Source organism: Rattus norvegicus, chromosome 10 (genome assembly GCF_036323735.1).
Source record: "Rattus norvegicus strain BN/NHsdMcwi chromosome 10, GRCr8, whole genome shotgun sequence".
NCBI lineage: Eukaryota > Metazoa > Chordata > Mammalia > Rodentia > Muridae > Rattus > Rattus norvegicus.
Window position 1 is genome coordinate 90662942 of NC_086028.1, and position 22981 is coordinate 90685922.

A 22981-nucleotide genomic window follows, 5' to 3' on the forward strand; every position below is an offset into this window, starting at 1 on the left:
GGTTTGGGATGCCTTATGTAGTTTTTGTTTAAAAGGTTTAGAGTGTTTTCTCTCATTTTGAGTTGGTAACAGGAAAAGTAAGCATTGCGCACACCAAGAAACCTAAAGAGCACGTTCTTCTCCTGTGGCTGCCACTGTTTAGGCTGCTCTGGAGATATCCATTTAGCAGACTTGAGGTGATAAGGTTAAATTGGGTTGTGAACTTTACTTCTCACCTAATACTTAAGCCAGCTGTTTGGTTGTTTGGTCTTTCCAGACAGTGTTTCTCCATGTATTCCTACTGTTCCTCACTATGTTCAAGGCTGGCCTTGAACTCAGAAATCCTCCTGCCTCTGCCTCTTGAGTGCTGGGATTAAAGGCCTGTGCCACCAGCACCCAGCAAGCTTTTTTTTTTTTTTAAATTATGTCTTTTTTCCTAAGATTTCTTTGTCTTTATGTTTGTGTTTTGCCTGCATATATACCTGTGCACCACATGCGAGTAGCACTCACAGAAGCCAGAAAAGGGTGTTGGACCCCTGAACTGGCTTACAGGCTATTGTGAACTGCCACGTGGGTGCTGGGAATTGAACTTAGGTCCTCTGAAGACTGTTGCAGCCCATCTCTCCAGCCCGAGATCTCTTTCTGTGTGCGTGTGTGTATGTGTGGTTTGAGACATGGTTTCAGATAGACCTGGCTGTCTTGGAACTTACTGGGTAGACTGGCTGGCCTTGAATTCACAGAGATCCACCTGCCACCGTCTTCTGAGTTCTGGGAATAAAGAGTCAACACTATGCCTAGTTCCAGGTCTCTCTCTTTAAGAACTAGATATTTTACTTTGTATAATGTAAACTGTCTTGTTTTCAGTAAAGACTTGATATAGTTTATTCCTTACTCTGCTCCTCTGTAGTAATTTAAAAAATGTGCATTGTCTGTGGTTCTGGAGATGGAAGTGGAGGTGAAATTCCAGCCTTGCTTGTGCTATTGCTTATACCTAGTTGGATATACTTAAATTTTTATTATGTCTTTTGGGGGTTCGTGCATGTGCTGTTTCACACTTGTGGAGATGAGAGGACAACTTGTGGGAATTGGTTCTCTGTATCTACCGTGTAGCTTGCAGGAGTTGAACTGAGGTCATTAGGTTTGGGACCAAGTGCTTTTAAGATTGAGAAAACAGCTCAGTGGTGGAATGCTTGTCTGTTGTGTGTGTAAGTCCTGGGTCTAATTGTGTTAGTTTTGAATTATTGTGACAGAATATCTTTAAAAATCAATTTGAGGAAACAGTTATTTCTGTTCACTATTTCAGTCTGTGACTGCTTGACTCTCTTGTTTCTTGGCTTGTAGTGAGATAGAACATTGTGGTAGAGAGGGCTTGGTGCAAAGGTGCTCACTGTATGATGGCAGGAAGCAGAGCAAGGAAGGGTCTAGGGACAAGATAGAGTCCCCAAGAAACATAACACCATGAACCCACTCCCTTCACCTAAGTCCTTTATTTTTCTGTCACTTCCCAAGAGCCTGCAAGTTAAGAAACCACCAGTGATTAAAAGCTCCTCCAGGGGCCTGCGAGAAGATCCAGTGGGTAAGGTGCTTGCCACCAAGCATGATGGCCTAAGTTTGTTCTCGAGACTCAGATGGTGGACGTAGCAAACCAGTTCCCACAGGTTGTTCTGTGGTCTCCACATGCCCACCAGTGCTCATGTGTGCAACTGTGCTTGTGTGTGTGTGTGTGTGTGTGTGTATGTGTGTGTATGTATGTATGTATGTATGCATGCGCGCCCAAGAGGAGCTGAGAGTTCTACATCTCCAACTGAAGGCTGCTAGCAGAATACTAACTTCCAGGAAGCTAGGATGAGGGTCTTGAGCCCACATCCACGGTGATACACCTACTCCAACAAGGCCACACCTCCAAATAGTGTCACTCCTTGGGCTAAGTATGTGCAAACTATCACATATATTTTAAACTTAATGTGTATTAGTGTTTGTTTGTTTGTCTGTGAACCGTGCCCACCCTTGGTACACTCAGGTCAGAAGGCATCAGGTCTCTTGGAACTGGAGTTATGGATGGTTATAAGCAACATTATGGGTGTTAGGAACTGACGTTGGGTCCTGCAAGAGCAACAACTGCTCTTTAATTCATGAGCTGTCTCTCCACCCCACCACACCTTATTTTTTTCCGAGACAGGGTTTCTCTGTGTAGCCCTGACTGACTGATCCTGCTAGAACTCACTCTGTTGACCAGGCTGGCCTTAAACTCTCAAAGATCCTCCTGCCTCTGACTCCCTAGTGCTGGTATTAAAGATGTACATTACTACCACCTGGCTTAATTTACCATTATTTATAGCATAAAATTCAAAGCAGGATTTCTTATCACTTAGTTAAAATGAAAGTGGGAGTGTTGAAGATTTCCTTCTAAGCAACATTGGAGATCATAAGAATCCTCCATTCCCAGTATGTCAGCTGAGAGACGGCTCCTGACAGAGGGATCCACAATCTCAGATGCCATGATTCCCCTGAGGAGAAAATAGACGGTACAACACAGAGACATTCTGAAAATGCACATATGCCAGTGACTCATGCCCCTTCTACTTTGAAAGTCTTCTATCTTTCTTTTACCTTTTTTTACTCTTATTACTGATTCTTACAGAAATTGCAGTATGCGTCTTATCAAAGACTGATGGTCTTTGCCCTCTTTTAGGCAACCTACGGCCTTGAAAAAAACAGTGAAACCCTTTCTCAAAACCCAGGCTGTACAGCACTCATTGTAGGTAGAAAACCAGTATCCATTTTTTTCTTTAGTTTAAAAATAAACATGTGTATGTGTGTGAGTGAGTACAGATGCCCATAGGTGTCGCTAGTGTTACAGGTTGCATGCCTGACATGGGTGTTGGGAACTGAACCTGATCCTCTGAAAGAGTAGTATGTGCTCTTAACCTCTAAGCTGTTTCTCCAGCCTCAGTCTTTTAATGCAGTATCTGAGAGACACAAGAGAATAATTGAGTTGAAGAGTGTCTCGCTTACTTGTTTTTACATGGGTTAGTGGCGTTTGTCCCTGGCTCATATACTTAAGTGATTTAACCTGTGAGCTATCACTCCTGGCCAGTGATTCTCATCTTTTCTAATGCTGGGACCCCTTCTTTATACAATTCTTCGTGCTGTGGTGACCCCCAACCATACCATTATTTTGATGCTACTTCATAACTGTAATTTTGCTACCTTTAGGAATTGCGATGTAAACATCTCCTTTCCATGGTCTTAGGTGACCCATGTGAAAAGAGACCCCAAAGGGGTCTCAGCCAACAGGTTGAAAAATGCCATTCTAGCCCATGTTGGGAATGAAAAACGTTGAGTTACATTCCTAACCCTAAGAAGATTGCTAAAATAAAAATGTAAAATGTGCTATGTGGGGCAGCAGGATGGCCCAGCAGTCAGGTGTTCATCCTCACCCCAATAACTTGATGCACTTCGTTTGTCTCACATAGTTTACACCATAGGCATTTAGTGTTCTCCAGGCTTCTGGTGAGGTTGCAGTAACTGTAGCTATCTAAAATTTTACAGACCAACAAAATTCATTCTTGTTGTATAGCCTTGGCTGGCTTGAAACTCTCCAATGTAGACCAAACTTTGACTTCAGATTAAGCAGATGTCACCCAAGGGCTGGGATTGAAGGCATGGGCTCTATACCTGGCTCAGAATTCATTCTTACCTAATGAGTATTCCATAGCAGGAACAACTGAGAGAAAAGATACTTCATACCCAAGAGTGAATAACAGATCTGTTTGACCCATTGTTAAACAATAACATCCTAGAAAATTAGTCTACAGCAGTACCACCTTACCCATAGGGACAAATGCCCCCGGTGGATATCTGAAACCACCGACAGTGGTTTATGTGCATAAACATACACAATGTTTTTCTATATATAGGCACACCAGTGTAAAGAATTATCACTGTGACTGATAGTTCTTGTAGTTCAGGTGTGAGAGCAATAATATTTATTATTATTATTATTATTATTATTATTATTATTATTATTATTATACCTTTTGTACAGCTTCATAGAAGAGTCATCCTGGCAACAAATCTTAGCAAAGTCAGCATACAAGGTTTTTTTCCTTTCTGTATTAACTTAAGAACTTTTACCCTTTCACTTAAACAAGACACTTTACAACTTCTCAAATGTCCCAGTTGCCAGCATCACTACTCTAGGGTTTGGAGGCAGTAAGTAAACTAAGTGTCTTTTGAGCAGGAGATCTGTAGGCCTGTTAGCAGTCAGACTGCTCATCACGAGGACACAGGGCCATTCACATGTGAGGTCGGATGGGTTCCCATGGTTGCTCATAAGAACATGCAATTTAAATAAGAATTATTTATTTTTAGACTTTTCCACTTAATATTTTCAGACCATAGTTGAGCAAAAGTAACTAAATTTGTGGAAAGCAAAATCATAGCTAAAAGGTGACTGGATGGATGTAGGAAGAAAGCACTGAGCTGCTAGTGATAAGAACCTTAGCCACAGGCAAAGTTAGTACCACTGAATGGAGAAGAAAGCCTTGCACTGACTTCCAGATTCTGTGAGCTGCTATAAAGTGCAAGAAGTGTGACCTAGGAGGATCTCAGAGCTAGTGCCGGTTCTGTCAGAAAGGCAATTTAAGTCACAGCAGTGTGGGTGTGGGCCACTTCTGCACACTTGACTGGTGAAAGGGCTTGAGCTGGCTGGGTAAGTTCTGCTTCTGTAGGGCCCCATTTCACCCAGCCACCAAGTCTGCTTGCAGTCTGCATCCTTAGATGAAGCTTTCCAGTAATGGAACACAAAGGAAGTCCAGGCAGAAAGTCCATATCTAGTGTACTTGTTTTATTGGGGGGAGGGGCAGAGGCAGGGGTTTGTTTGTTCATTTTTTTTGTGACAGGGTCTCTCTAGGTAGGTTAACTTGGAGCTAAATGTGTCATGGTCACTAAGGCCCAAGTGTTTTCACATGTTAATATGAAACCAGCAGATCTGCTTTTGTTTTGTTTTGTTTTGTTTGTTTGAGAACAGGCTGGCCTCTTAACTCACAGATAACCTCCTGCCTCTGCTTTCCAACTGCTGGGGTTAAAGGTATGTGCCACCATAATTTAGCATAAGATCTCCTATGTGAGATAGTCTTGACCTTGACCTTGTTGTTAGGGGAGTAGTTAGGATGGATCCCGCCTCCAAGTTAATATCTTTTTACAGCAGGGATAGTGGAGATCTATAACAAGATAATCTGCGGCCTGTCGCCACTCACCTCTTACATGAACTGTTCAGTTTTCCTTAGCTTTCTAGAAATTTAGAAGTATAGAATCTGGCTATACACTATCTTCCCCACCCCCACCCTTACCCCCACTACTGCCCCACCCCACCTCCCACCTATTTTTGATACAGACTTTGACTCTTTGGCTCTTGGGTGACCTGGACAAGCTCCTTGTCTGATTTCTCTTGTACTAACATAAAAATGGCAAGCCAAGATTAGAGAGAGAGTTCATTGGTTAAAAGTGCTTTCTGTTGTTACAGAGGAGCCAGAGCCCACATGAAAGCTTACAGCTGCCTATAAGGCCTGTGCCAGAGGACCCACCTTCCTCTTTTAGTCTCAGGGAGCTCCCAGGCACAGTGCACATGTATCCATGCTAACACACAGACATAGAAGTTTTCTTAAATCTAAGAAAAAAAGGTAAACCAGTACCTCCATTTCCCCCTTTCTGTTAGTCACTTTTCCTTCCAAATCAGAGTCTGGGGTGGAAAAAGCTTGCCACATGTCTGTTCGTCATTGTAATTCTTCCCTTACGCAGGCAAGTTCCTTCTAGCCCAGTGGTTCTCAACCTTCCTAATGCTGTGACCCTTTAATATAGTCCCTCATGTTGTGGTGACCTCCAACCATAAAATTATTTTCATTGCTACTTCATAACTGTAATTTTGCTACTGTTATGAATCATAAATATTTTTGGAGATAGAGGTTTGCCAAAGGGAATGCAACCCACAGGTAGACAGCTCAGCCTCGGTTGCATGCGTATCTGATTACTACTAGCAGGGGTCACACAGCTGCTGCCATAGCTTTCAGAGGTTGCAGTATTTTCTCTAGTCCTTAGGCCCTTAGTCTCTCAGTCCTTAGGCTCTACTGGTAGACCGTGTCACCTCATGCCATGTGAAGAAAAATGACAGCCCATGGAGCTGACGCCCTGACTCATCTTTGATTCTGTCAGATTTCTGTTAAGATGCAAGTGTGACCACATTACTGTGTTTGTGTCATGAGAAGCCCAGAGGAAATAGCTATACTACATGTCTAATGAGACAGTGCCAGGGAGCTGGAGAGGTGGCTCGCAACAGTGGTAATGAGCACTCGCTGTTTGTAGAGGACCTTGGTTCAATTCCTAGCCCCTAACAGTTTCTGACTCCAGGTCCAAGGGATCCAGTGCTCTCTTCTTGACCCCTAAGGCACATGGACATTCATGCATTCAAAGTATGTATGCACATAAAATTTAAAAGGATAAAATAAAGTGACAGTGGTAGGAGGGGCTGGGGATTTTGTTCAGTTGATAGAGTGCCTACCTAGAATGCATAAAGTACCTTCAGTTTGATTCCCAGCACCACAAAATCTGGGCATGGTGGCAGGAGCTTCAGAATATAAGCTCATCCTCAGCTATGTAGGGAGTTTAAGACCAGCCTCGGCTATCTGAGACCCTGTCTCAAAAACAGGAGTCAGGGGGTAGAACTGTGTTTCTAGCACTTGGGAAGCTGAGATAGGAGGATTGTTGGTTTTAAGGCCAGCCTAAACGACATAAGACCCTATTTAAAAAATAAAAACAAAGAAAAAAAAAACTCAAAAAAACAAAATGGTCAGGCTAGGGGCTGGAGAAATGGCTCAGCGGTTAAAAGCACTGACTGCTCTTCCAGAGCTCCTGAGTTCAATTCCCAGCAACCACATGGTGACTCACAACCATCTGTATTGGGATCCAAGGCCCTCTTCTGGTATGTCTGAAGACAGCAACAGTGTTCTCACATACAATTAATAAATACATCTTTAAAACAAGCAAAACTCCTGGCAGACTAGACTAAGCAGATCCAGCTGCAGGGTGTCTATAGGAAATCCACTCTTTTAACCTATACATTTTATTAGAAATTTGTTTTATGTTATTTTTAAGACAGCGTTTTTCTGTGTATCTCAGGCTAGCCTCAAACTTAAAATTTTCACTTCATCTTTCCAAGGTAGTACCACCATTCCCAACATTAAATTGAATGTAAATTTAAATGGTTGGGAAAATTGTTACACAAAGATATTCTGTCAGTGCTCAGGTGGCTGTATTTGTACTAGCAAAAGTAGACTCAGGACACAGGCATGTTCTGAAGCAGTAAAGCATTTTATTCTAAAGGCAGAGCAGTAGCTGGGTTTGGTTGCTCATGCCTTTAATCCCAACACTGAACAACTAAGGCAGGAGAACTGCTGTGAATTCTAGATCAACCTGAGCTATAGAATGAAATCCTGCCTACAGTTTAGAAAAAAAGTCAACTTATCTAACCAGAAAATAGAGCAAGCAGTACTTAATGTACTATTTTTACAACAACAAAATAATTAAATCAGAATTGAAAAAATTCTCTTAAGTATTTGGAAGTGAAGTGACATATTGTAAATAACCTTTGGGTCAAAGGGAATAGAACTGGATGAAGACCAAAAGATAATGTGTCAGAATTTGTGGGCTACGGCTCGCTGCTGTAGAGGGAATTTTACAGCTTCTGAAGAAAGGTCTATAGTCGGTGATCCAAGACTCTGCCTGGAACTAGGAATAGGACAGTCCGGACAGATTCATCGTAGAAAGTTGGGTATGGTGGCACATACTCTGGAGGCAGAGGCAGGCAGCTAAGCTTGAGGCCAACCTGGTCTACACAGTTAATTTTAGGCCAGCCAGGGTTGTATATTGATATGTCATCTCAAAAACAATACAACAAAAACAAACACAAGGTAAAAGAGTTAATATAAATGAAAGAGGAAATAAGTATGCATAACCCCATTTATAGCCAGACCCTATCTTAAAACACAAAGCCTGGGCCCTTGCCCTCAAGCCTGGTTTTCACATGGTGGACAAATTTGCCCTCTGACCTTCATGTATGTTCAGTGTTAAACATAATGCCCACACCTACAAATAACATACAAAATAAATATACTTATAGAAGAATTAAGATTTAGTTTTATTTCTGTGTACGTGTGTGTTTATATGTTGGTATGTGCATGTGAATGCAGGTGTCCTTGGCAGTAAGGAGAAGGGCATCAGATCTCCTGGAGCTGGAGTTGACAAGTGGTTGTGAGCCACCTGCAGAGTGTAAGAACCAACCCTGGGCCTCTGCAGAGTGGTTTGTGCTCCTAGTAAAGCTGAGCCATCTTTCCAGTGCTTCTGCCCCCAAAGAATGTAAGAATAAAGCAAAAAACCAACCAAAAGAGATAAAGCCTTTAACAGGTAATTGAGAGCCAGATGTGGTGGCACTCGGTGTTCACAGTCAGCCTGGGCTACGGAGTGAGTTTGAGGAAAGCCAGGGTTGCTATACAGAGAAACCTTGGTTGTTGCTGCTGCAGTTGTTGTTTTAAAGGTAATTGAGAAGCTGGGTATTAAATATCTTGCACCTCAAGGCTGAGGCAGGAGGGTCTAGAATTTAATCTCAGACCTAGGCTGTCATAGTGAAACTGTCAGTAGTAGTAGTAGCAGCAGCAGCAGCAGCAGCAGCAGCAGCAGCAGCAGCAGCAAAAATAATAAATCCCATGTTTTATGAGTTTGTAGTAAGAGGCTTCCTTTATGTATGAGTGTGATTGGATGCTCTTACAAAAAGACCTGACACTGCTGGAGTTTTGTCAGCAGTTAAAGAGCGCTTGCTTCTCCTTCAGACGACCGCCCCCATCCCAGCACTCAGACTGTGTGCTTACACACAACTGCTCAAAACTCTAGCTTGAGGGGAATTGTGTGGATGCCCTCTTTTGGCTTCTGTGAGTACCTGCAACTTACCTGGTGTATATTCACACAAATAAATAAGTAATAAAAAAATAAATCTTAAAAAATACACAAATAAAAGGGCTTGATGGGTAGACTGTCTTAGTTAAGGTTTCTATTGCTCTGATAAAACACCATGGAAAAAGCAACTTGGGGAAGAAAGGGTTTATTTCATCTTATTACTTGTCTATTGTCCATGGAAGTCAGGGCAAAAACTCAGCAGGAATCTGGAGGCAAGAACTGATGCAGAGGCCGTGGAGGAATGCCATTTGCTGGCTTGCTCAACTTGCTTTCTTATAGTATCCAGGACCACCAGCCCATTGCATTCTCTAGTCTTAGCTGTTCTCTTACAACAGCATCGGAATGGTCAGGAATCTATGTTTTGAACCAGGTCTTCTTATCCTAGACCTTAGTAAAAGCTGTGTGACCTGAGGTGGGTTAATAACTCTTTTTTTTTTTTTTTCTTTTTCTTTTTTTTCGGAGCTGGGGACCGAACCCAGGGCCTTGTGCTTGCTAGGCAAGCGCTCTACCACTGAGCTAAATCCCCAACCCCGGGTTAATAACTCTTAAAAAAAAATCCCTTTGCTCTCTTCATCCGTAAGTACACATAATACCAGGTATTTCATAATAGCAGGTTATATATTAGTTTCATAAGGCTATTGTAACAATACAGACTGTGGCTTAAGTAATAGAAACACTGTCTTAACGATTCTGGAGGCTTGAAGTCAGGAGCAAGGCACTGGTATGTTGGTTTGTGGCTTCTGCAGTCTCTCTCATTGGATTCTAGGAAGCTGCCTTCTTGCCGTGCCTTTATGTGGGCTACACACACACACACACACACACACACACACACACACACACACACACACACACACACTTGCCTGCCTTCCCTCTTCCTCTGTCTCAGTGTGCTGAGACACTAGTCTAGTTGCATTTGGCCCGTTCTAATGACCCCATTTAAATACAATCCAAATATGATTTAGATGGCTCAGTGAGGACTGGCACTACTGAACCCGATGCCCTAAGATTTATCCTTGGGACCCAAATAGTCTACTAAGTTGTCATCTAAACTTAGTCAGTAAAAGGTGCACTCTCACTCTGTCTCTGTCACTCTCTGTATATCACCCATGCACAAGTGCCCTCCTCCACAAATAAATATAAATTTAACAGAGGTCAAATTTATTATTTTGAAAACTTAGAGGTGCTGAGGATTGATTAGGGTTTCAGTACATAAACCCTAAAGATTATATATAGACTTCATTTCAAAGTAATTATAGATTTATAAGAAGTTGTAAATATACATACATATGAATGAAGGGGCTGAAGAGAAAGCTCAGCAGTTGAGCATTGGCTGATCTTCTTGAGTACCTCAGGATCAGTTCTCAGGACTCATGTGGTCTATCCAGGTCTGGGGTTCCAAAACTGCTCTTGCTTTGGATGCATGCACATGGTGCACAAACAAACATGCAAACAAACATTCTTACACAAAATTAATTCATTAACTAAAATGTAAAGATAAGGAGTTTCCATTCAGAGGAGTTTTCATTCAGGCATCCCTTCCTACCGCATTCAAATTATGAACTCTGTACTACAGGAACCAGGGGACTGAGATTGGTGCATGCTATTCTTTATCACTTTGTGTGTGGTGGTGAGGCTCAGACATAGGGGCCCGGTCAATACTCAGCTATCACTGCTACTGAACCACACCTCCAGCCCAGTCAGCAGAATCTGTCAGAGTAGATTATTCTGATATCTTGTGTACATACGTGTACTTACAAAGGCATGTTGGCGTGTTTCTAAGCAGTTTTAATTTGCTTCAGTAGCTTTCGTGACCATCCAAATCAAAATGCAGAACTGTGGCCACCACAGAGTTGTTTCTTTCTTTTTTTTTTTTCTATTTTTCAGAGCTGGGGACTGAACCCAGGGCCTTGCTCTTGCTAGGCAAGCGCTCTACTGCTGAGCTAAATCCCCAACCCCCACAGTTGTTTCTTGATACTTCTTTGTAGTTATCGTGCATGTAGCCTCTTCTTCAGAACCCTGATCTGTGATCTCCTCTAAGTTCTTTTAGTCTTCATTGATTTCTTTTGAGTTAATGTTTAAAATACCATGTGAGGATTAAATTAAGGCTATTGCTTGTGGATATCTTAAATATTTCAGGGCCATTTACTGAAAGACTTTTATTTTCAACTTTCATAATTATATAGTCTGTTGAATTGCTCTTGCACCTTTCTCAGAAATCAAGTGGGCATCTTCTTTTTTTTTTTTTTTCCTTTTTTTCGGAGCTGGGGATCGAACCCAGGGCCTTGCGCCTGCTGGGCAAGCACTCTACCGCTGAGCTAAATCCCCAACCCATCTTCTTATTTTTTAAGATTTATTTACTTTACATACAATATTCTGCCTGCATGTATTGTACTGGACCCCATTACAGATGGTTGGGAGCCACCATGTGGTTGCTGGAAATTGAACTCAGGACCTTTGGAAGAGCATCCAGTGCTCTTAACCACTGAGCCATCTCTCCAGCCCAACTTTATAGTTCTAAAAAAAAAGCTTTTATTTGTATGTATGTGTGTACATGTGACTGTATGACACAAGTGCTTATAGAGGTCAGAAGAAGGCAGTAGATCCCCTGGAGCTGGAGTCATAGGTGGTTATGAGCTGTCTGTACTGGGAACTGAACCCATGAACTCAGGTCCTCTGGAAGAGCAGGAAATGCACTTAAACTGGTGAACCTCCAGACCCTATACTTTAACTTTTAATTAGAAATGTTAAAAAAGGTCTGGTGGGTATACTTATTAGTGCATGTAGGTGTGGGTACCACCGCATATATGCAGAGGTCAGAGGACAGATTTTGAAATTGGTACTCCTTCCACATCCACATCGGACTGGCTCTCCTCGCAGCCTCACACTGCAAGTACCTCTGCTGGCTGAGCATCTCTGCCCAGCTTTATAACTCTAGAGCAGCACTGTCATAGTAATAAAGAAATACATAGTAAAAGCTATGTGGTTTTGTTTTTGGGTTTTGTTGTTTTTGTATTTTGATTCTTTGAAGCAGGGTCTTGCTATTTAGTGCCGTCTAGTCAGACTTACTATGTCAGCCAAGTTAGCTTTGAATGCACAAAGTTTACTGAAAAATCTCTTCATATATACAATGCATATACAGTTTATATTTTTGTACCAGGAGTGTTTTTGCATGTTTAAGTATGGGAACTGGTGTGTGTGTGTGTGTGTGTGTGTGTGTGTGTGTGTGTGTGTGTGTACGTACAATTTTGGGGAGTCAGTTTTCTTATATGTGGGCTTTGGGGGATCTAATTCAGATCATCAGGCCTACACAACAAATGCCTTAATTCATCAAACTGCCTCACAGATCCTTATTAATGTTGTTTTGTTTTTTTCCTTTATTTTTATTTTATGTGTTTGGATGTTTTGCCAACATTATTATCCATGCAGTGTTTGTGTAGTATCTGCAGAGTCCAGAAAAGGGCGTCACAGGAGTTGTGAGCCACCAAGTGTGGGTGCTGTAAACTAGAACTACATCCTCTGTAAGAGCAACAAGGGCTTCTAACTGCTGAGCCATCTCTCCAACTCTGATAATTTTTTTTATAGCTGTTTAATTTTGCTTTTGTGAAGGTGAGGCAGTACAGGGGAATTAAACTGTGGGCTTTGTGTGCCTAGCAAATGTCAAAAGATCAAAACAAAGTTATGTGTTGAAACTTTTTTTTTAATTTGTTAATTTATTTTATATATTCAGGGCATCAGATCCCATTACAGATGGTTGTGAGCCACCATGTGGGTGCTGGGAATTGAACTCAGAATCCTCTGGAAGAGCAGTCAGTGCTTTTAACCTCTGAGCCATCTCTCCAGGCCCTAGCTCAATTTTCATTTTATTATAGTTGTTTTAACGACAGGGATGCTTTTAAAATTTAGCATATAAATTTTGCCTGTAAGCCTTTGGTTAGCTTTTACTAGACAGTAAGCTGCTTTAGAACAGGAAGTGTATCTCATTGATCCTCATTAATTAAATTTAATCCAAGGACTTTATAATAATATGAGTTGCTATACTTGAGAAGAGGATGAGAAAAGATTAACTAATTCTTAATCTTTTTAAACTTTTGGTTATCTACACATGTCTAAGGGACAGTAAGTCTTGTTCTTCTTCAACATTGCTATTTCAAACAGTTCAGTATCTAGCACTATATATCTAATTATTTTCATTGTAATTGCCAAAAAACTTTAGTCCTCTCATCTGTATTTGCCACTCTTGCTGTCACCTTGCCCCTATCTTAGTCACTTATCTATCACAGTGAAGACACTATTACCACCACAGCTCTATAAGAAAGCGTATAATTGGGGCTTTCAGCTTCAGAGGGTCAGTTGTTATTATGGCAGGGAGCATGGTGATAGCCATGGTGCTAGAACAATAGTCGAGAGCTGCATTCTGATCTGAAAGCAGGGAGGTGGGGAGACAGACAGACAGACAGACAGACAGAGACAGAGACAGAGACAGAGGGGGGGACAGAGAGAGAGAGAGACAGAGAGAGAGAGAGAGACAGAGACAGAGACAGAGAGAGACAGAGAGAGATCAACCTCAATGACATACTCCCTCCAATAAGGCCACGCCTCTTAATCCTTCAAACAGTGCCACTCCCTGGTGACTAAGCATACAAATATATGAGCCTATGGGGGCCATTTTTTTTTTTTTTTTTCCGGAGCTGGGGACCGAACCCAGGGCCTTGCGCTTCCTAGGTAAGGGCTCTACCACTGAGCTAAATCCCCAGCCCCCGGGGGCCATTTTTATTCAGCTTGCCTTCAATCTCTCCCTTCCTTTCCTCTTCTCTTTACCTATCTGTTCCTTCCTATCTACAAAGTCTTCCTGTATAGGCAAGATTAGTTATAACTCACTATGTCTTCCAAGTTCACTTGTACTCATTACCCTTTTGTTTTTGCTTCTTGAGTGGGGAGATTACAGGAGCATCACTGTATTTGGCTTTACTGTTTCCTTTAGAAAATGAGGGCTAAGGGGTTGGGGATTTAGCTCAGTGGTAGAGCGCTTGCCTAGCAAGCACAAGGCCCTGGGTTCGGTCCTCAGCTCTGAAAAAAAAAAAAAAAAAAAAGAAAAGAAAGAAAATGAGGACTAGTAGATGTGGTCTTATTGCAATCTTGGGGAAATTGATTTTTACAATGATCATATTAAAGGTAATTCATGGTAGAAACGTGGTTCAGTGGTAAAGCACTTGCCTAATACACAAGCTTTTACATGTGGTATGAAGTGCCCAATGTGTTGGCTAGCCAACCTTCTGGCACTTTTTCATCGAGTGCTCCTAGCACCTTTCTCAAGAATCAGTTGGTCACAATTATAATGTTTGTCAAGAGTTGCCCTCAGTTTTTCCCACCGATCTGTTAACACTAGTGTCTGCTAACACTAGTGCCTGTTCACACCTGTTGTGTTGCTGTTGCTTTAGAGCAAGTCTTGGTGTCAGAGAATGTGCTTTCTCTTTTTTCTTTCACAAATTGTTTTGTCTCTTCTGGTCCTTAAAATCCCATGTGAAATATGAGTATTTATTCTTTATTTACATTGAGTTCAGGAAATTGAACCTAGGACTTTACCCTTTACTACTGAGCAATACTCCTAACTCCTGCATATACATTTTAGAATCAACTTAATCATTATTGTGTTTGTAAAAGTGTGAATGTCATGAACACAGAAGTGTGCATGTGCACATGCAGGTGTGTGCCTGTGTGTGCGCGCGTGCGTGTGCGTGCGTGTGCGTGTGCGTGTGCGTGTGTGTGTGTGTGTGTGTGTGTGTGTGTGTGTGTTTTCTCTTTCTATTGTGGGTTCTGGGGATTGAACTCAGGTTGTAGTTCCCAACCATTGGCAGCTCAGTTCCAGGGGACCTGACATCCTTTTGATCTCTGAGAGCAGCACCAGACCCTCACATGGTATATATGGTATGTATAAAACATAAATGCAGGGGAAACGCACATATAAAATAGACAGATGTTTTTACAAAAGAAAAGAATGGGGAAGAGAAGGATGTCACCTTAGAACTAACTTAATAGTAATTACTATGTTCCCAGGTGTAAGACATGCTGCTTCTATTCAACATTAGAAGGTCCAGCCAGGGCAATTGATAAGAAATAAAGGGCACTCATATTTGAAAGAAATAGTAAAACTATTTGAATTCACAAATGGCACAGTCATATTTACAGATAGTTGAAACTTGTTTACAGAAACGGATCCTCAATTATGGTTGAAGTAAAACGGCAACATACAATGTAAATTTTATCTCTTATATTTGCAGAAAAATAAACATTACATTAAGAAAACAATCATGTGGGGGCTGGGGATTTAGCTCAGTGGTAGAGCGCTTACCTAGGAAGCGCAAGGCCCTGGGTTCGATCCCCAGCTCCGAAAAAAAGAACCAAAAAAAAAAAAAAAAAAAGAAAACAATCATGTGGACATAAGCATTAAAATACAGATAAATTTAATAAAGTGTAGGTTTAATCTAGAAAGTACAAATAAGGATTCAAGGAACTGTAGAGCATAAGTAAGTACTGGGTGTGAAGTGCACACCTTTTAATCCAGCACTTGGGAGACAGAGGCAGGCTGCCTATCATCTACTATATTCCAGGTCAGCCAGGCTAGAGGAGGGTACCTGTCTCAAAATAAGCAAACAACACGCACGTACACAAAAATCTCCCCCCCCCCTTTCTCATTCTTGTGGGTCCGAAGACTTAGTTAATATGGCTATGGTGGCAACATCTCCATCCCCATGTTTCACCGATTCATTGACACTCCAGCTAGTGTCCTACTGACTTTCTTATATTAACAACCTGGGGGCAGCAACATTAGCTAAGGATAAAGTAGTTTGCCATTTCCTATTGTGTAATAGGTTCTTACTGTGTAGCCTGTACAGGCCTAACTCTTTTTGATTGATGGAATTGTTGCTAAGTACCATGGTGCCTTGCTTTAACTAATACATTGTAACAATGCTGGGTACTGATTCTCTCTGCCTTCTAAATCTCTTACTGTTTCTTGTTTGGGGAACAAGGTTATTTCTCTGTTTTCTCTTCTAGCCATCCTTAATCTGAAGTGTTAAACTTCTAATGCTGTTCCTCAAAGAGACATACATACCTTTCTGTGTATTTACCCCAGCCTGGATATCTGTGTGATGAGAAAGGCTCTTCTCCTTCAGCCTCAGCCTTCTGAGCACTGAGATGTAACCTCGCTTTTAATATTGCATTCATGTCTCTGTAGGCTGTTTCTCAGAAAAACACTTTGGTTTGTTTTTGGTAGGATTTTATTCCAGCACTTGGAAGGTAGAGGCAGATGGATCTCTATGAGTCCAAAGCAAGTGTGGTCTGCATAGTAAGTTTGAGGACAGCGAGAGCCATATAGGGATTCTGTCTCAAAATAACAAAATACTTTTTTATGAGGTGGCCCCTGACTACCTGTCACAAAGAACCGTTACCCTACTGCAATTTTGAGAGGCTGTTTGACTTGCCTCATATGTCTTGTATATGTCTTGTATATGTCATATGCCTTGTATGTGTATTGTTCCTAAGGAATGGCCTTAGAACATGATCATACTCTTGAAGGGAAGACTTGCTGATGTGTAAAGCACACAAAAATACCAACAGCTAGAGAGTTTGAACATGGAGGCCAGTGTTGTAGCTGAATCCCTTTTAGCTTGGTTTAGAGGGATTATAACATCTGCTTCTGGTTCCTTTAACGTGACTTAGACGTTAGAATCTATAGCCCTGGGGCTGGAGAGATGGCTCAGCGGTTAAGAGCACCCGACTGCTCTTCCAGAGGTCATGAGTTCAATTCCCAGCAACCACATGGTGGCTCACAGCCATCTGTAAAGAGATCCAATGCACTCTTCTAGTGTATCTGAAGACAGCTACAGTGTACTTATATATAATAAATAAATAAATCTTTAAAAAAAAAAAAGAATCTACAGCCCTTTTGCCTACTTTTGCTGTCATCTTAAATGAAAACTTCTGATTACTCACAAAACATTTCCCTTCCAGGGGCCACTCAACAGTGAGTCTTCCAACCAGAGTTTGTGCAGTGTGGGGTCCTTGAGTGATAAAGAAGTAGAGGTAAGAAGCTGTACTTAAACAACACGTTCTTATTTGTATCCCTTCAGTTTGGATTCAAGGCTAGCAGCACCATGTAATTGCAGGGCACGTTAGTGGAGCCGTGTGTCCAGCTTTGATGTCAGGTTTTATTCATAATCATACATAGGCCTTTTCTTTTTCCTTTTTACATCTTCTGGGGTTTTTTTGGGGGGGTGTTGGGAGCGAGCCTTAGTTTTTTTAATAAAGGTGAGAGATTTGTCGGTGTAGCAAATTAGCTGCTCTTCAATTCTAATACTTTTCAGTACTCTGTAGAGTAGATCACTGGCTGAATTCAGTAGCATTTGAAAGACTTTTTGTCGTTTAGTTTCCATTTTTTCTGCTGGAAGATAGTATTTATTAAGTAGATAACCTACCCACATGGATATAGGTACAAGTCTTAAGTTCAGTTGCTTGCTTTATACTGTGAAGTTTCCTATAAGTTTGGTCAGTTGAACAGACATTCAGGCCTTTCCTTTTAAAGGGTTGGGTTTAAGCACTTTTGAAGTTGTTTGAAAGCCTGCTATTTGAGTTGACATTTGTCCTTCAGAATTACTTTCCTGAGACAGGTCTTATTGCATACTCAGGCAGGACTTGAATTTGAGATCTTGCCACAGTCTCCTACTTATGGGATTACAGGCATGGGCTACCATACTGCCAAAATATCTTATTTAAAGTTTGTTGCAATTCTGAATTACTAATGAGTATATCGAAGGTTTGATATTTTAAATAACTTTCTAAAAGTTATTTAGGTTTGATTAAAGACCCTGTACTTTGCCTGTTTCTCTGTCCTAAAAGCACTGCACTGATTTAAGACTTGTCTGTGCCAGTTATGACTCTTTTATATCCATAATATTTTGTATATACTGATATCCCAATGTGCAAATTTACCAACATTCTAATTGTGACATGCATGGTATTTAACAGACTCCTGAGAAAAAGCAGAATGACCAGCGAAATCGGAAAAGAAAAGCTGAACCATATGAAACTAGCCAAGGTAGTGGTCATTTTACACTAAAACCCCAGGTGTTAATGTACTTGAAATTATCTAACTCCCAGCAAGTCATTAGTGTGTTTTGAGGGATCCTGACAACAGGTTTCTGTGTCTTAGGGAGTGTTAGGCTACCACAGACTTGCCATTTGATACACATCTGACAGTGTCAGTTCTTTGGGGACTCTTGTTTTCCCTGTGTATTTGAATGATTTTCCTACCACAGGCTTTTCTTCAGACCAAACAGGAATCACATGGGAAACAGGGCACATTGGAGTGTTGTTAGTCGTGGTTTCTTGTACAGAATTCTTCCATTGGAGCCCACCCGGATGGAGTCTGTAATGGTGATAGTTACACCCTTAAATACACAGTCTCGGAAGGGAAAATTGGTTTAGCTTTCCCTGTCCTATCTAAGGTCCGGGATTCCCAATCTTTTTTGCATTGTTCTTCCCTTCTAGAAGTCTGTAGTTAAAGTCATTCTGTCTTGTGTAAGGGAAGTCCTCCCAAGGTTACAAAAGTATGTGAAATGTGATCAACTCTTCTGATGCATTTGTTTTGAATCTTGGTTCTTAAATTGGGATGTGGATTATAGATGAATTTTGTTTCTTGATTTTTAGCATGTATATTTTTAAAACGGGTGTGAAAAATTCCCATCAGTGTTCATCCAGTCACTTGTTATATAGAAGAAGAGAGTAGTCTCAGTGTGCGGGTTTGTATCATTTGTTTAAAGTAAAGCTGACACTTGACTTGACAGCGTTGTGATCAGTTACTGAGCTTTTACTACTTAATGCATTTCAGTGATGATGGCTTATGTGTGCATTGGAAAAACTGTACTTAACTTTGGTTTCATTTTCAGGGAAAGGCACTCCTAGGGGACATAAAATTAGTGATTACTTTGAGGTAAGTTAAATTGGGGGTTAAAAACAACCTCCAGTGTCTTTAAACAACCTAATAATCCTCTTGTGTATTTAAGGCATTAGAAAGCAATATTTTGCCTTTACTGTGATCTTGCCCTTTCTCTTTCCATCTTCATCAAACTAATGTTGCCCATCTTGTAATTAGAAGGACTGCTGCCGATTGCTAGGTTTCAATTTTGTATCATGTGTCTTGTCTGTGATGATAGAAGAAGTCACTACGAAGTGCACTTTCTCTTGGCCAGATTAGGTTTTGTGTCTTTCAGTGATTAAGGTACAATGACTTGTCTCTCCTTCGGTCCCTCTCCCTCAGCTTAGTGGAATGTGTGTGTAGTGAGCTCAGTGATTCATTGTTAAGTGGTTACTAAAGATGACTAACACCTTCTACACTACTGTCTTTCTGCTTCATGTATTTTGAGACTGAGAGGGGGTGGGGAGATGCATTCTTCTCTCATGTCTGTCCAAAGCCATGCATACTTTCAGCTTTCAACCCATGTATTCTATAGATCTTGTTACATTTCTTTGGGAGTTCTTTCTCAAAACTCTCATTGAAAAGATAAATTTGGCTTACATGGCATTTTATCTCTAGAATGAGATGTATTGACTTAAAGGGCCATGTGTAATTAAGACCTGTTTGTATATTAATCTTTTACTCTCCTCTGAAGCATGGTACTGTTTTGAATTATTCATATCCATTTTTCCCTGTTGGCCAGTTTGCTGGGGGAAGCGGGCCAGGAACCAGCCCTGGCAGAAGTGTTCCACCAGTTGCACGATCCTCACCGCAACATTCCTTATCCAATCCCTTACCGGTAAGCATTCACCTGGAGAATTTGACACCTATTATATAGGAGACCAATAGCCCAGGAACACTAAAGCCATTTTTCTTCCATTAATTACCCATAAGGAATGAGGGAGTAAACTTTGTACTATTGCCTATAAATCACTTACTTAGATTGACATCTTTTATAGTAAGTCAACTCTGTAAGAGTTGGTTCATTCTTTGATTCTTAATGGCAGTTGTTTAATTGCCTTTAAGCCTGTCTAGTTCACTAATCTGTCAAAAAAGTAATTCTAATGAGACGTTGGGTTTTAAACCATTGCCAAATTCAAATTTCTTTTCTTCCTTTTAAAAATTTAATCAGCTTCTGATATATCTTTTCGGCTTTCTCACTGATGTGGTAGAAAACATAATGTATTTGAGATTGGTTTGTTTTCATCCTTTAAGTGAGATTTCAAGGTTTTAGAAAAGGAGGACAAAGGCTAGGGAAGCCAGTGAACATTCTTATAAAGATAGCTCAGCACAGCCCCATGAGGCAAAGGGTTATCTGAGCAAAAATTGAGTAGTACTAATGTTGATCTTCCTGAACTAGCTAATGTAGGGTTTTGTATTACTTTGCCTCAGTGCCTTTAGATAATTTGTTGATTTGATAATCAGTCTACATGTGACTACCTGTCTTTATGTGAGATTTAAGGAGCTGGGGTAGAAGTTAAGTTAAAGGAGAGGTTGAGATGCAGCTTTGTAGGATAGTGTGCTTGCCTAGAATTTGCAAGGCCCTAGTTCAGCCCACAGTATGGCTTTCGCCTTGTCTCATGTAGTTTCATAGCTCAAGGGATTGTAAAGTTCAGTTGCCAACCCTGCAGATTGAGTGGCTTCTGTAATAAAGTTCCTACCTGGTTAACAGTGCCTGATGCTCTTTGTTCTTGCCCACCTGTGTACGGTACAGCAGCAGTCTTCCTGTACAGCACAAGGCTTCCCTGAGTATTGTGAAGCATTCTCCTGCTCAAACCCTCTGTATTGCTGTTCTCTTTTCCAGAACCATTCAACCTCTTCAATAGGATGTTGTTCAAAAATGACCTTAACAGAGGTGCTCTACCCTACCCAGCCTCTCTAAAATATCATTTTCTCATACCTGGTCACTTGTAGTACTGCTTTGTGTGTGCGGGTGTGCATGCTTAGGTGTGCACTTGCCACAGACTATAACTTGCGGTGTCTGTCCTTGCCTTGCACCTTGTTTAAGATAGGATCTCACCACTGCTGCGTGTACCCAGTCATCTGGCCTGAATGTTTTTGGATATGCTGTCTGTGCTTTTCCACTATAAGAGTATTCAGGTGGCAGACATTCATTCCCTTATGCAACTTTTTTTTTGTGAGTACTGGGGATTGAACTCATGTCACCATGCTTGCATGGCAAGTGCTTCTACCATCTAGCCATTTCTTCATCCTAATGGTGCTTTAAGACTTAGTGTTTGTAATTGCCCCTGTCCTTCTGTCTCTCTTAGTTTCTCACTCTACCTCCCAGAGGTCCCTTCCCTCCATGCACAAAGTTTAATATATACTTAATTTTTTAAATTGGTGTCTATTTTCAGAAGAATACACAAACAATAGTCCATAGTTTTCACAAAATGTACCAGCATAAGAAACCAAACATTACTAGCCCTAAAACATCACATTGTGTTCCTTGCCATTCCAGCCCTTCTCTGCCACTAGGCATAGCTGCTATTCATAAGAATCATAAATATGTATTGTTGTGTTTGGCTCTCTTTGTTCATTATTACTTTTGGGAGATTTATTATTGATATTGTCCTGCTTATTGTAGATCATTTATTGTTATTAGTATATAGTATAGTTTTAATATTTTGTGTAAGGGTGTACCTGCTTGTGCGTGTGTGTGTGTGTGTGTGTGTGTGTGTGTGTGTGTGTGTGTGTGTGTCTCCACATGTACACATGTGAAGGCCAGATGACAACCTTGGATGGATGTCATTCCTCATGTGCCATCCATCTTTTTTTGAGACATGCTCACTCGCTGGGCTGGAACTTGCCAAGTAGGCTAGGCTGACTGGCAATGATCTGTCTGTCTCTGTTTCTTCAGTTTTGGAATTTCATGTTGTGTTACCATACGTGTGTGTGTGGGTGTGTGTGTGTGGGGGGGTGTGTGTGTGTGTGTACCTCACAGTAAGTATGTATAGGTGGGAGGACAACTCATGGATGTTGGTTCTCTCCTACTGTATGGATTCAGGAGATCAAACTCAGATTGTCAGACTTGGCTTCAAGCATTCCATGCCCAGCTCTCTCTGCCTCTTTTAAGTTTTGTCCTTTTGGTTTTGTTTCATTTCATTAGGGGGCTGGTGAGACAGTTTCGTAGACCAGGCTGGCCTCACACCTGCCTCCACCTTCTGAGTGCTGGGGTAAAAGGCATGGGCCACCATGCCTGGCTATTCTTTAGGTGGGATCTGGGAACCCACCTCAGCTCTTTGTGCTTGCAGGGTAAGTGCTTTACCAACTGAGCCATCCCCTCAGCCTTGATATTAGTACATATTTATTTAATAATTTGTATGTTCTAATTTTTAACTATTAACTTACTACTTATCTCTTCCTGCTAAAGTATTAGCCTTATGAGAGAAGGCACCTTGCTGTATTTCTTGTTTGTTGCTATTTTTATCTGTTACAGTTTTTGTTTTGTTTTTTTCCAATTTCATTCCCGTTATTTGACATGGAAAAAACACTATCTTGTTCAGTTTTTCAACCTCTAGCATTGAAAATGCTTGGGACCTAGGGGCCTCTCAAAATTGTTCAAAGAGAAGATAAATAAAGTGATGAAGTGTCATTTGTGTCCCTCTCCTTTGCAGGGGTGTATACTGAGTACAACTGAACTTTGGGGCCTTGTATTTTCTTAGCAAATGTTCCATTGCCGACCTACTTCCAAAGCCCCATTAATGATTTTGTTTTGTATTTTTGTTGAATATTTATTTTAAATTAAAAAATGTAAATAAAAGGTGAACATTTTCATGAAGGAGTTGATAAAAGTCATGACACCTGGCAAGCAGGGAATGTTTAAAATTTTAACAACAAAGAATATATGATTGAAAAGAATGGTCCTTTAAAGCTTAAAATATTTTCTTGGGCCCTTCAATAGTATTATAAAGATAGTTCTAGCCATCACATACAACAAGTAAACTGTTTTCAGCAATCTGTAAACTTAGATGTCCTTCCTTA

The 22981-nt window shown here is 41.0% G+C and overlaps 1 protein-coding gene across 19 annotated transcripts in view; it reads left to right on the forward strand.

Moving 5' to 3' along the window:
• Tlk2 (tousled-like kinase 2) overlaps positions 1-22981 on the forward strand; it is a 99805-nt gene that overhangs the window by 14319 nt on the left and 62505 nt on the right. For 7 of the 19 annotated variants that reach the window (XM_006247574.5, XM_039086133.2, NM_001191652.2 and 4 more), the window contains exons 3-6: positions 16996-17067; positions 18010-18079; positions 18930-18973; positions 19701-19796. The exons of 5 other annotated variants lie outside the window; for them this stretch is intronic. In XM_006247574.5, the coding sequence (XP_006247636.1) occupies positions 16996-17067; positions 18010-18079; positions 18930-18973; positions 19701-19796 (282 nt within the window). The remainder of the gene's footprint in view (positions 1-16995; positions 17068-18009; positions 18080-18929; positions 18974-19700; positions 19797-22981) is intronic. 7 more of the 19 variants (XM_039086134.2, XM_063269191.1, XM_063269190.1 and 4 more) reach the window with 3 other exon arrangements.